The sequence below is a fragment of the Mauremys reevesii genome, linkage group 5 (genome assembly GCF_016161935.1).
Source record: "Mauremys reevesii isolate NIE-2019 linkage group 5, ASM1616193v1, whole genome shotgun sequence".
Taxonomy (NCBI): domain Eukaryota; kingdom Metazoa; phylum Chordata; order Testudines; family Geoemydidae; genus Mauremys; species Mauremys reevesii.
The window spans coordinates 129,124,411-129,136,767 of record NC_052627.1 but is presented as its reverse complement, the minus strand read 5'-3'; the positions used below and the strand labels follow the sequence as shown (position 1 = coordinate 129,136,767).

General features: G+C 39.0%; 1 protein-coding gene across 11 annotated transcripts in view; it reads left to right on the top strand.

Annotated features, from left to right (window-relative positions):
- CTNNA2 (catenin alpha 2) overlaps positions 1-12,357 on the top strand; it is a 750,149-nt gene that overhangs the window by 249,284 nt on the left and 488,508 nt on the right. For 10 of the 11 annotated variants that reach the window (XM_039539873.1, XM_039539874.1, XM_039539878.1 and 7 more), the window contains one exon: positions 4,573-4,776. In XM_039539873.1, the coding sequence (XP_039395807.1) occupies positions 4,573-4,776 (204 nt within the window). Of the gene's footprint in view, positions 1-4,572; positions 4,777-6,475; positions 6,598-12,357 lie in introns of those variants that run through there. The other variant, XM_039539884.1, reaches the window with a different exon arrangement.

Genomic DNA, 12,357 nt, shown 5'->3' with positions numbered 1-12,357 from the left:
GCAAACTTGTTGACTTCACTGGGGCCAGGATTTCACCTTTGACTTTGTTTTTATATTATGAGAATGAGTGTACTGTAATCAGAATACAATTTGTTAGCTTTGCTATAACTTGACACTGTTAGATGAAGCTGTTGATAACTAGGGAGTGCACTTTGATATAATATATTATCAGGATTTTAAAATATATGTTGGTTCTCCTAATTAGCTATGTCATTTGACCTATTAATGACGTGGTGATTTGGGCTGTCCCAGACAGTAAATTGCACAAACTTATGTTTCATCAAAATGTTCTGAAAATTAAAATATTCCATTAGAATATTTCATGATTTGGCATTTGAATGGTCTATTTAAAATAATGACTGAAATGTTATGCATCTTGATAATTGGATTAATTCTCTCCTATCCCCAGTTGTAGCTCTCTCTATATTTACTTCTTTCGTGACTCATTTTCTTTTAAGGTTCAGAGAACAGCAGAGAAATGGTAACATAACATCTTTGCAAACAGTTCAAATACGAAACCTGCTTGCATGATTCTAGCCAAATTTTATAGAGCAGCAGGTGGTGTGGGTAAAGTGCCTCTAGGCAGGAGCACAGATTGACTCTTCTTTTGCATCTGCCACCTTGAACTATAAAGAAACAAAAATGAGTCAGAAAATAACCCAATGGCGATCCAAAATCATTTTTCGTTATCTCATACAATACACTTAAGGTTAATGTACACCCACAAAATTTGCCATCTGGTAACTTGTTTAGCTCCTGCACTACATATCAACGTGTGCACCCCTATAATAACATTAATTTGAGATAAAAATGTTAACCTGGAAAGCAAGTAGATTGTTCTTTTAAAAACATTTTTTTCCAGTTGGAGTTCATATGTTTTTTATTTCCTAATACATTATGTGACTGAATAAATTACTCTGTGCATTTACACATAACACATTTAGTTTAATCTATTTCCAAGGACTGCTCAGTTAAATAATTTGATTATAAAAACATCTCTTTTCTAATCAAATCTGCCTAGATAATCTAATCAGTTCTAATTACTGACTCACTTGTTCAGAAGCTGACCTCTGTGCTACCATGTAGGAGACTTGGCTTCAAGGCAATTTCAAAATGTTCACTCCCTAGGCAAAAGTAAGCAAAGTCCATGCAATCCTTCAGGTTTTGCACGGTGTTGGAATAACAGCCAGGTAGTATATGGAATGAGGGCAGGAGGTGAAAAATGGGCTAAAATGAAAACCTGGGTAAACAACCTAGGACCTTCTGTCATTGAAAACTGGACGGCAGCAGTAGAGGTTCTGTCAGAAAAAATAAAGTAGTGGGTTGCTGCCAGAAAGTAGCAGCAGACCTTTTGTTATGCTGGCCTGCAACATTACCAATTGATATAGTACTTGCCATTCAGTACTTATGACAACAAATATTAATTATGGCTAAAATATTTTTCTAAAAAAACCCTAATTACTGTGAATGTGATATACAAGGACTTTTGCCATAACGGGGAGTGCACATCATGGAAACCATCCATCTGAAACAATTTAACGTAATTGAAATAATTCCAGTAAGTAATAGGTTCATAGGTTTGTAAGGCCAGAAGAGACCATTATGATAATGTAGTCTGACCTGTTGGATAACACAAGTCATACACCTTCACCCAGCAATTTGTGCGTCAGGACCAAAACTTCTGTTTGTTATAAGTTTAGAAAATATCCTATCTTGATTTAAAGCCTTCACATGATGGAGAATCCACCACATCCCTAAGTAATTTGTTCCAATGGTTAATTACCCTTATTGGTAAACAGATTGCACCTTATTTTTAATCTGAATTTGTCTATCTTCAGATTCCAACTGTTGGATCTCATTATGCCTTTTCCTGCTAGATTAAAGAATAGTCATGAACATACCGGTACATTCCTCGGTGGTCACAGATTTAATTGATGTCACTACATGGCATAACTTGACCATTTAGTACATCTCTGTGATGGAACTCATATCTTTGAGCTCCAATACCAATGAAGGGCTTCCGCTACACAGTTTAGCAGAAATGTTCATATACGCTAATTGAGTCATTACAGTATTTTCACTTTTTGTTTCACGTCGTCAAATGATGTCATCTTTGTTTCAGACAGGAAATCACCTCTCCCTAGGTCCATCTGACACAGTAACTTTGGAAATACCCTATGGAAAGTTTAGGGTTTACATTTAGGTCCTTTTTGACTTGGACCTGTCTCTAGGTCCACACATCCAGGCTGTTTATATCTTTCTGATTCTTTCTCTAAAGAACATCTCTAAGATACAGCTTTTCCTCTCTGTTCATACAGTCATCTATTTCCTCAATCTAGTGTTGGAATTGAAAAATTCAGCCCTTTCTGTGAATTCTATAGATTCGCCCTTCTTAGCGGGGCAGTGAGGCCTAGTGGCCAAAGTCAGTAAATCCACCCTGGTTTGCAGGGCAGTGGGCGAACCGACCAATGTAATAGCTTTGCCCCAGTTAGCAGGGCCGTAAGGCCTAACCGACAAAGTCCATATATTTCCCCTGTCAGCAGGGCGGTGAGCCATAATGGCTAGAGTCCATGTATTCACCCCTAATAGCTGGGCAGTTCAGCCCAATGGCCACAGTCAATAGGATCACCCCTCTTAGCAGGACAGTTAGGCCTAGTAGCCACAATCAGTACATTCACCCCCAGGAAGACAGGGCAGTAAGGCCTAGCGGCCAAAGTCAGTCAGGAAGGGGGCTGCCACACACAAGGGGCAGGGAGGGGGTGGCAGCCCTGGTAAGGGGTCCAGGCCCTCCCTCTCCACTGGACCCCAGCCCAGGGCCCTAATAGTGGCAGGGGCATGTGCTACTGAGTCAGCAGGGAGGTTCCGATTGAAACACATGGACTCAAAACACTAACTCACTCACTAATTCCCCTGGGCTGTTTCTTACTGTAGTTCCTGTTGATGTGGTCTGGGCATCTCTGCTGTCTCTGGGTTCTCCGGTCTGTGCTGTCCCCAATGACCTCTGAGGCAGTGGGGTCCCAAAAGGTGCCTTAGTGTCTGCTTGGGTTATAGCATTTCTGGCCACCTCGGACTGTGGCTGATCCTCGGATGGAGCCAACGGAGCACTTCCTTCCTCCCTGGCAGTCAGCCCCAACTGAGCTGAGATGCTCCCTCGTATACCAGTCTACTTGGAGCATGCCCAGTTGGGTAAAGGGGGCGTGGCTTCCTCAATCCACAATGTAGGCTTTGTTAGACCCACAGCAGGAGTCTCCCTACGAGATTGGGGAGCAGGCAGATACTGGACACAGGGTTGCTATATAATCCACAAATACTCTTTATTGCTTACAAAATAAACCACTCGCTCCACATTCATAACCCAAACATACTACACCAGGATCTGAAGATCAGAACTGAAGTCCTGATGGCCAGTCGATGTTCAGTCCGATCGTAAGATGCGAGGAGCCAGCATTAGCACATCTTAATCTAAACAGGGCTCTGGATCCACAAACCACTCCAAATTGCGAGTGTATCTAACATCCTTTATCATCCACTCCGTCACATCATCAGTTGTCCGGGCAATTTCAAAGAGACAGTTCTGGGCAAATTGCCGAAACCCAAGATGTTTAGAAACAGTCCCAGGCCCAAGATGTTCCTCTTTCCGCAGTTCTTGCTTACAACTGCAGCAGATACATTGCAACAAGTACATTGTCATGGCAAGATGTGCAAAGGGTGGGGGAGATGAAGTATTATTTACCTTTGCCATTTCACAGGTAATGGGGGGGGGAACCAGAAAGATCAAGGGATTTGTCCAAACTCGACAGATTTCTCGTGCTAGCTGGGAATTGAACCCTGCTCTCCTGAATCCCAGAGCAGTGGGTCAAATAAAAGTTGGTGCTCCGATAAACAAAAATATAACCCTACCAGCCCAACACCTAAATGCAAGCTTACATTAGTACATCGTTTGTGTTTTCAAGTAAGAAAGAAATGTATTCATAGGACATTGTGGTTGTATACACAAATCATTAAGCAATAGTTGTAAAAATTATGAAAAATACATGTTGTCCTATTTAATGAAATCAGTGTAAATTATAATGATGCTGAAAATGTGGAGAGGACCCATTCATTGTACCCAGAATTGAACATTAAATTACTTGAATAAAAACAGAGCCAGTTATGTTATATGATACTAACAGAGATTTAAGTATTCAATGAACATGTGACATTCAGGACAACAATAGCATCTGAAAAGCTTCATAAGATCCAGTAAAAGTATAATAGTCAACAATTACTGTGCTTAAAGGTCACCTCCTTTATTTGCTTTAGGCTATTGACATATTTGAAAACTCATCTGTTGAGATGTTTATTGCCTAGGATATAGTTTTAAAACCATTGTGTGTTGTCTGGTCCTTTAAAATATGTCAAATTTCATGGAGACTAGATATTTCAGTAAGTGTAGTTCCTCCTGGAACGTAGCAGAGAACTAATGTATTTATTCAGTAGGAAAGATGAAAAGCCATAAAGGGGGGCATTTCAAAACCGATAGCAAACACCCAAGAATGCTGTTCATTTTTCTACATATGTTTTATATTTCAGAACAAGATTATTTTAGACCCTATGACTTTCAGTGAGGCCAGATTCAGACCATCTCTTGAAGAGAGGTTGGAGAGTATTATCAGTGGAGCAGCACTGATGGCAGACTCTTCATGCACACGTGATGACCGCCGAGAGAGAATTGTTGCTGAGTGCAATGCTGTACGACAGGCCCTCCAGGACCTACTTAGCGAGTATATGAATAATGTAAGTGATACGCTCTTTTTAGTTTTTTCCTCCTTTATGGATTGTTAAGCAGTTGTATGACTATTCTGAAATGCCTACATGCTTAGTAAAACTGATGATCCTAAATAGCAGCAGTTCAAGAAAATCAAGGCAGTCACTTAAAATCCTTTGGTGGTATTCAACGTTTTGGGGTTTGAGATCGTTTTTTAGTAGTTTGTTACAAATAATTATACCCTGAAATGCATTTTGCTCTGAAAAGGAATGTCCCCAGTTGTAAGATTCCCTCACTCTACTGCAGAATAAGAGACTACTGTGTTCGGCATCAGCGATTCCTTTCATTTTAACTAAAAGGTAGTCTACACAACTTTTAAATATTTCTAGTGAGCCCAAACGCTTTTGTGAAATTTGTATAAAAGCAAAGAGGGAATATGGATAAGTCAAATGAATATATCCTAGATACTATTTTTGTAGAAGAAAATGAGTACAGTCAGTTTCTAGCATTATTCATTGTTGTAGGGAAATAGTCACTTAGTGTTTTATTCCGATGTATGCACAGAGAGCTACTACATGTGAACTTAAGTTTGCATGTGGGAGGATGTAGTTAAACCACGAAGATTCTTATTTGCTAACAGGGTAATTGGAGCTATTAACTGGAAGTGTGCAGATTCTCTGAATCTGTTCAGTATCATCTATCATTATTGCAGTGCACATAATGAAATGTTTTTAAAATATCTTAAATACATCAGTCACCACAGTGTAGACATACAGTACCGTTTGCTTTATGTGTATGATCTCCTAAATGATAAACATCCTCTGCTTTGCAGAGCCTATATATACCTCCAAAATTATTTGTGGATATTCTGCACTATTGTTACTAGACCCATCCATCATCGCGAAGCTGTGATATATGCAGTGAGGTCATAACCAGTCAATAACCATTTTTTGTATTACAACTTAATTCCTGGAAATATTGTCAGAAGCAGTTGTTCTCTGAAAAATATGGTGATAGTCACTTCAAGCCCGTAATGGTGATGACCATGTCTTTCCATGGGCTCCTAGACATCTGTGTTTAAGGATATTACAGGGTTTCAAAACCATTTCTCCTTTTTTTTGCACATACAATATGTGATTTGAAATATTTCCAAATGAGTATTTCCACATTTAAGGTATCCAGATATGTTTACCAGTGCGAATGTTCTACTCCATGCTTCGTTTTTCATCTGCTGGTAATGTTAGAGTTTAAATAAACACACTGACATATTTTGATCCTGTTTTTTGCAAGTCTCTAATTCTCATAAATGTTGAAAACTAACATTCAAGGATTGCGTGTTTTTACTATTATTTCTATTTGCAAGACTGATAATATGTGATATCAAACCAGTGAAAGTATTCAATCTTCTAGTTGCTTTATCGTATACCTGAGACAACTAGAATTTATTTTTTAAATTTATATTTTCTTTTTACTGTTCAGTAAAATGGTGTTGGTTTCAAGGAACAGCTATTTGCCCAGTCTAGGATTACAAAACAGAAATTGTTTGCCGTTTTTTAAGGTGACAGTTGATATGTTCTTTTGGTGCAAATGACAGAAAAGCTGATGTGTTTTTATCTTGAGGTGAAAGCCGTAAAAAGAGTGAGTTAAAGAACAGGTGATGATGATGTGAAATATAGCTTTTTGGATTGCTGTCTGTAGAATCTTGTCTCACAGAATTATTACTTTTAGGTATAAACTCGAAAAGGTCTCTACAAAGATCGTTCCCAAACTGATGGATTGTTGTATCCTGTTTCTTGGTAGTGCCTGTTTTTATGTACCATGCTTTGTGATAGCAAAATGAATTTGCCTTTGCTTCAGAAACATTACTTATTTTATTTCTGACACCACTTTCAGATAAGGCAAAAGAATCTTTATAGTTTAAATGACAGCATACATTTATGACCGTGCAGAGGATGGTTAATGTAATTTCAGGGTTTCTCTTAGAATGCATAGTGGAGCAGTGTTCTGTTTTACAGTTTTATATATGGTGTTTAAGTAACTGAGTTGATGGGTATTTGACCATCTTTATATTTCTATTATTCTAATAGCAGTCTAATTAGATCTAAGATCCATAATTCCCAATTCTTTTACTCTTCATGTTTCATATGGAATGTAACCAAATCAGTTTAACAGTTCATGTATAAGTATCTTCTTCTTAAAAAATTAATGTTTAGTTTGAGGTATAGTATTTCAAATTTTAAAAATAAAATAGGTCATGTAATAACTCTCTTTTATTTATTTATTTATTTATTTTATTTTATTTTTAACATTTGTGTCTACCAGCATGGCTTCTATATTTGTTTTTAACCCCTGTCTTGATAAGAGGACATGGGATTTTCAGTGATGAGAAGGAAGGGCTTTACAACTGCCAAAGATTTCACTTTCTCAAAAGCTTGGTAGAATTGTTGCAAGGTAAAAACTAAATCAGATTGGGGTAAGGCATGATTTGGAACAACTGACAGCCTGATCAAGAGATGGCCAGACTGTAAGAGTATATTGTTCCCAGTTAGTATTGAGATACGTTTGCAGAGCTGTCCGAGGGAGGCTTTTATAACATCTGTCCAGAATGCCTTTAACCAGTGTTATCTGTCCCTCATTTTAAATTTACTCATACATTGTTTTGATTAAAGAAAAAGAGGAAGAGGTAATGGAAAAAAACTGAAAATTTGTGGCTAATAATGAGTTATAAAATGTGCTCACTCCTTTGATACTTTCCATTGAGAATACAGTTATTTTATGACAGTAATGTATGACAGTATTTCAGTGAGACTGTACGTTGCAGTTGCAACAATATTATTATTTTCTTGCCTATTCAAATGTTAATAGCTCTCCTCAACCTAAAATCACATTCCTCTCCACCAATCCTCTTCAGTGATCTAGGGCAAGGGAGATTCACTCTTCATCTACAAGTTGTTTTTTGTTTCATGTTGTTTAAAGAAGAGTCCTGATTCTCAACTCCCTTGCACTAAGTGAATCATTTACACCTGTGCATAGTGAGTACAAAGTGGGTATAAAGTGTAGTGTTTTACATTTCATTTTACAAGCAGTTTGCTCAGGTATGAAGGACTCGGTGCAAAACAGTAGAATTGGAATGGATGCATTCAGTCTTAGGACAAATCAGCCTATCTTACCTTTCGCTATTGTGAAAATAGGTGATGTTACCCCAGCTTCAGGTCAAACAGGTAAAGGATAGAAAATTGTGGTGCAGGAGGGAGAATTCTTCTGCTCATTTTGTAGGTCCCCGATGTGCTAGTGAGTTACTAACGTCCTTCTAGCTAATTATATGCTTGGAATGGAGTTATTGTATATAGCATACACTGCCACCTATACAATGTTTTAAGCAAATTGCCACTGGATATCTGATGAGTAGGTGAGGGAGAGGCAAGGTAGGACAGGGTCTGAGGATCCTTTAAAAAGCTTTTGTTCTCTCTCACACTGTTCTCAGCCATTAGTTTTTGTACTCAGCCAGAAGGAAGGTTTGCAAGGGGAAAAGAGGGAAGAGTAAGTTTCGGTTTCAGAAAAAAACGATTTTCAATAGTATGAAGATTTCAGGGAAACTGACACAATTTTGTGCTCAGAAGTGGTGAAAAGACAAAACGTGACAATTTCACTTTGATTTTTTTTTAATGTACTTAATTAGATTTGGTTCAGTTTTATTCCCTCATCAAATATTCAGATATTCTAGCTCCATTGCAAATATTTGTTTGAATGAGTAATACTGTGGGAGGTTTTTCAGTATTAGCCCACAGGAGCTCTATCCTATCATTGTTATTAATAATTGTATATTGGTATTGTGATGGTGCACAAAAGCCCCAGTCAGGACTGGGGTTCCATTGTGCTAGACGTACAAATGCATAGTAAGCACCTCTAAGAAGACAAGATAGACCAAGTCATAAACCTCATATAATTAAAATGTCAAAGGTACATGTCTTGTCAGTTACATTTTTTAAGATTTCCCCCTCAACAATCCCTCCTCTTTCTTTCTTTCTTAGCTCTCCCAAAGGACAACTCTGATGATTTTATTATGAGTCTCATGGTATTTGGTGATTTTTTTTTTATAAAGACCTAGCTCCTGTTTTTAAATGAAAGAGATTGTTTCTAGTTCTCGTGGCTTCAGAAAAGAGCTTGAAAGGAGAACTGATCAGAAATTTTCCCTGTCTGGTTTCATGCCAGTTCGCTTACCTGGCTCCTTGGCAGACTCCCAGCTCTTCAGCCTGGTGAGATGATGGGAGGCTGAGAGCCCCAGAAATCGTAAAAGTGCCAGCTCCTGTGCTTCGTGCTCTGCCAGTGCTCCCAGGCTTCCTGGCTCCACTTCAGGCCACCTGGTGAGCTGAAAGGGAATCAGGATGCTGCAATCCCCAGATAACCTGGGAGCCTTGGAGCTTTGGGATCTGGGGCTTCCAGGCTCCTGGCTCCCCTTCATTTTACAGGCTGAATTTCATTTTTAAATCATCTAATTGTTTCAAGTTTTGAAAAAAATATCATTGATTCTGTTAGTTGGAGAATTTTGAAATGTTTGGTTTTCGTTCCAAATTGGAACAAAACAAGATTTTGAAATTCCGTAATCCTTCTTGAAAATGTTTCCAACTCCTGATCACTTGAGCTGTTTGGCTACACCATGGGTCTATGGAATGCCATGTCTGTAGAGAAAATGTAGGCCTTCCGGTAATTTTGCTCACTGAAGTACCGGGCAATATATTTGATTGTGTCCCAAATAAAATGGTATTATAAGAAAGTGCGGCAGTGAATAAAATCTAAAAGCGTTTAATGGGCAGTTAGAGGTCATTGTTCTTGAAGGCACAACCAAATTAGAATGAAAAAGGTGATGGAAAATGAAAATCTATGGACTCTCAAGACACTGTCAAGTTGCATATTTAACTGCTATGGCTGAACTCATATTTAAAAGAGAAAAAAAAATCATTCTTGCATCCTTTAGAGAGGTGGCTCTGAATCACACAAGATTAATCGGTGTGACAGTGAACATTAAATTACATTCACGAGACAGCAAAATGTCCATAGCTGTCCTGAACTCAGTAATCAGTGATTGGTGACAGAGGTTGGCTGCTGAGTCATCAGGATTGTCTGATTTAGTTACAGCATCCTAGAAAGGACAATCTGTCAATTGTTCTCAGTATTGCTCTGCTAGCTTTTCAAGGAATACTTAGAAAAGCAAGTTTTAGTTAAAGCTGCATACTGTAGTTCAAGACTAAAATAATGAACTGGGCCATTTCATATCTCATTTTGCTCTCCTAGAGGATATCTGGAAACAGTTTTATATTTCCTGGCCTTGAAAAAGCGGTGTGGAAACAAACAGGTTGGCACAGTGAAAGAGTGGGCCTCTGCCTTTTTAAGTACCAGTCAGAACAGTGTGTTTATGTTGTAATGATCCATCCTTGAGATACCAAGCAATTTTTAGTAATAGATTCAATGTTGTTTTGTTGAAAATGAAATATTCAGGCAGTTTTTTAGAAGCACACTGGCTTTACTTGGCAAGGAAAATGCAGCACCCTTCCCCCCCTCCACCCTTCAGAAAATTCTGAGCAGTTGAGTCACTGGGATGATTGACAACAATATCATTTTCCCTTGTAATTCTTATGGAAATCATGACATGTGCTGTTTCAAAGTGATTGATCAAATTCTTGGCTTGCTTAGCACCTGGTTGCTGGCAATCTCACTCTAACTCCTACTTCCGTAGGATGTGCCCGTCTAGCATTCTGAATTTATGTGAGACTTCTGGGTACCTTGCCTTTCCCCAGCTACAAAAAAATTACCATCTGAATACCCTACCCAGAACACTAGTTCAAAGGGTCCCAGCCACGTGGCAAGTAATTTGGTTTCTTGTCTTTTCTTGGTAACAGCAGCAGGACCTGGTGTTGATACACCCATTAGTTAGCACTTTTATGATAGTACTGTGGGAATCTGTGCTGCCTGCAGGTTTTTATAAGCAAAAGCTGCTGCAGAATCCGGTCATTCCCATAATTTCAGGATAGTCAGGATCACGTTCACTGCTTTGTGTTTCCTTTTGCGGGGCCAAAATATCCTGTTGCTTCCTCCATAAACACAATTCACAATAGGCAAGCCCTGTAGAAAAGAGTGGTACCTCGTACTTTGCAAATAACAGATATGTAAGTACTTTGTCCAATGTTGGGCTTTGATAGTCACATTTATACAGCATTGCCCTGAGCATTCTATTAAAAGGCTCAAGTAGGTCATCTATTTGAGCATGATAGACTGTGGTTTTGTCTGACTTTAAAACTATCTGGGAGAAAGCATGCTTCTTGCAGCAGCTGAGATGTAAGGCTGGTGCTGTGGTCTGTCAACGTTATTACCTTGGGCATGTCAACCTGGGAGAAATGTTTTAAATACCTGTCTTGGGTTCTGCACTGGCAGGAGGTAGGTTCCATATGTGTTCCAGAGAATTCTGTTTCCATGAAATCTTTGGAATGAGAATTCGGGAAAATGAATTCCTATTTGAGGTTCGCTGATGATTCTGACCCAGCATATTTCCCACTAAGTCAAAATCGAAATACTAGGTCCACCAAAGCCTCGCTAACTGCAGCCAAACACTCATATATGTGACTGAGCTTTTCATTGTCTCTTTTCTCTTGTATAAAATCAGTGGAACTCAGTGACTGATCATCCACTAGTGGTATAACCTTGAATGAATCCCCCCTAGTTGAGTACCCCTGGACAGTCTTAAATCACACTAAGTTGCAGTGCCACTGTGGACCATTTTCCTTGGTTCCTTCTAGGTAACTATTATTCCATTCTTAGCTAACCAGTATTCTGTCTCTATTGTCCCGACCGACTGGGCCAGAAAGTTCAGAATAAATAAAATTAAAAACCTTTCAAATCTGCCAGTCATGGATCCAATTGAGTCCAGGTCAGTGCCACAGTTGATTTGAAAACATATCAGTCTGTCCTCACTCATGACCTAAAACTTCAGTGGAATGGGGAGGGGAGAACCAAACACACACACACACGCACACACACAAAGTTACAACAAAAATCATATACAGCGGGAATAACTATCACTGAAGTTTGGCTATTTACTGTCACCATAACCCAGGAGCGAAGGTAAGACTGGATTTCTCTTTAAGTGCAGCCAATGTGTAGCATCATGGCAGATAGATGTATGTCAGGGCCCACTATCCATTCCGGCATAAACATCTCAGCATATTAAGCATCTAAAAGCCCTTGAAACTTAAGCTCATGAATTATGATGGGAAGCAAACAAATCTTGCAGTATCACTGGAGACATCTGTAAAATGGAGGTAGAAGCTACAGCATAGTTATAGTCCTATCGAGGGGCAGGAATGACAGCCATGACCCTCCCACCTACATGAAAAACAACCCCAGGTGCTGCTTTTCCCTGATGTTGTACAAGATCTGGCACCATCTTGTGTGGCAGCTATCACTGCCCCTTGACTTCCCAAGAGAGACTCACACAGAGCCTAATCTATCCCAAGTGGAATCCTTGATGTTTTCAGAACAGTTCTGTGCAGTCAGGGTTAAACTGGAAAAAATATTTGGCCCACTGCAAGTCTTTCAAAAGACATCAGCAAACTCTC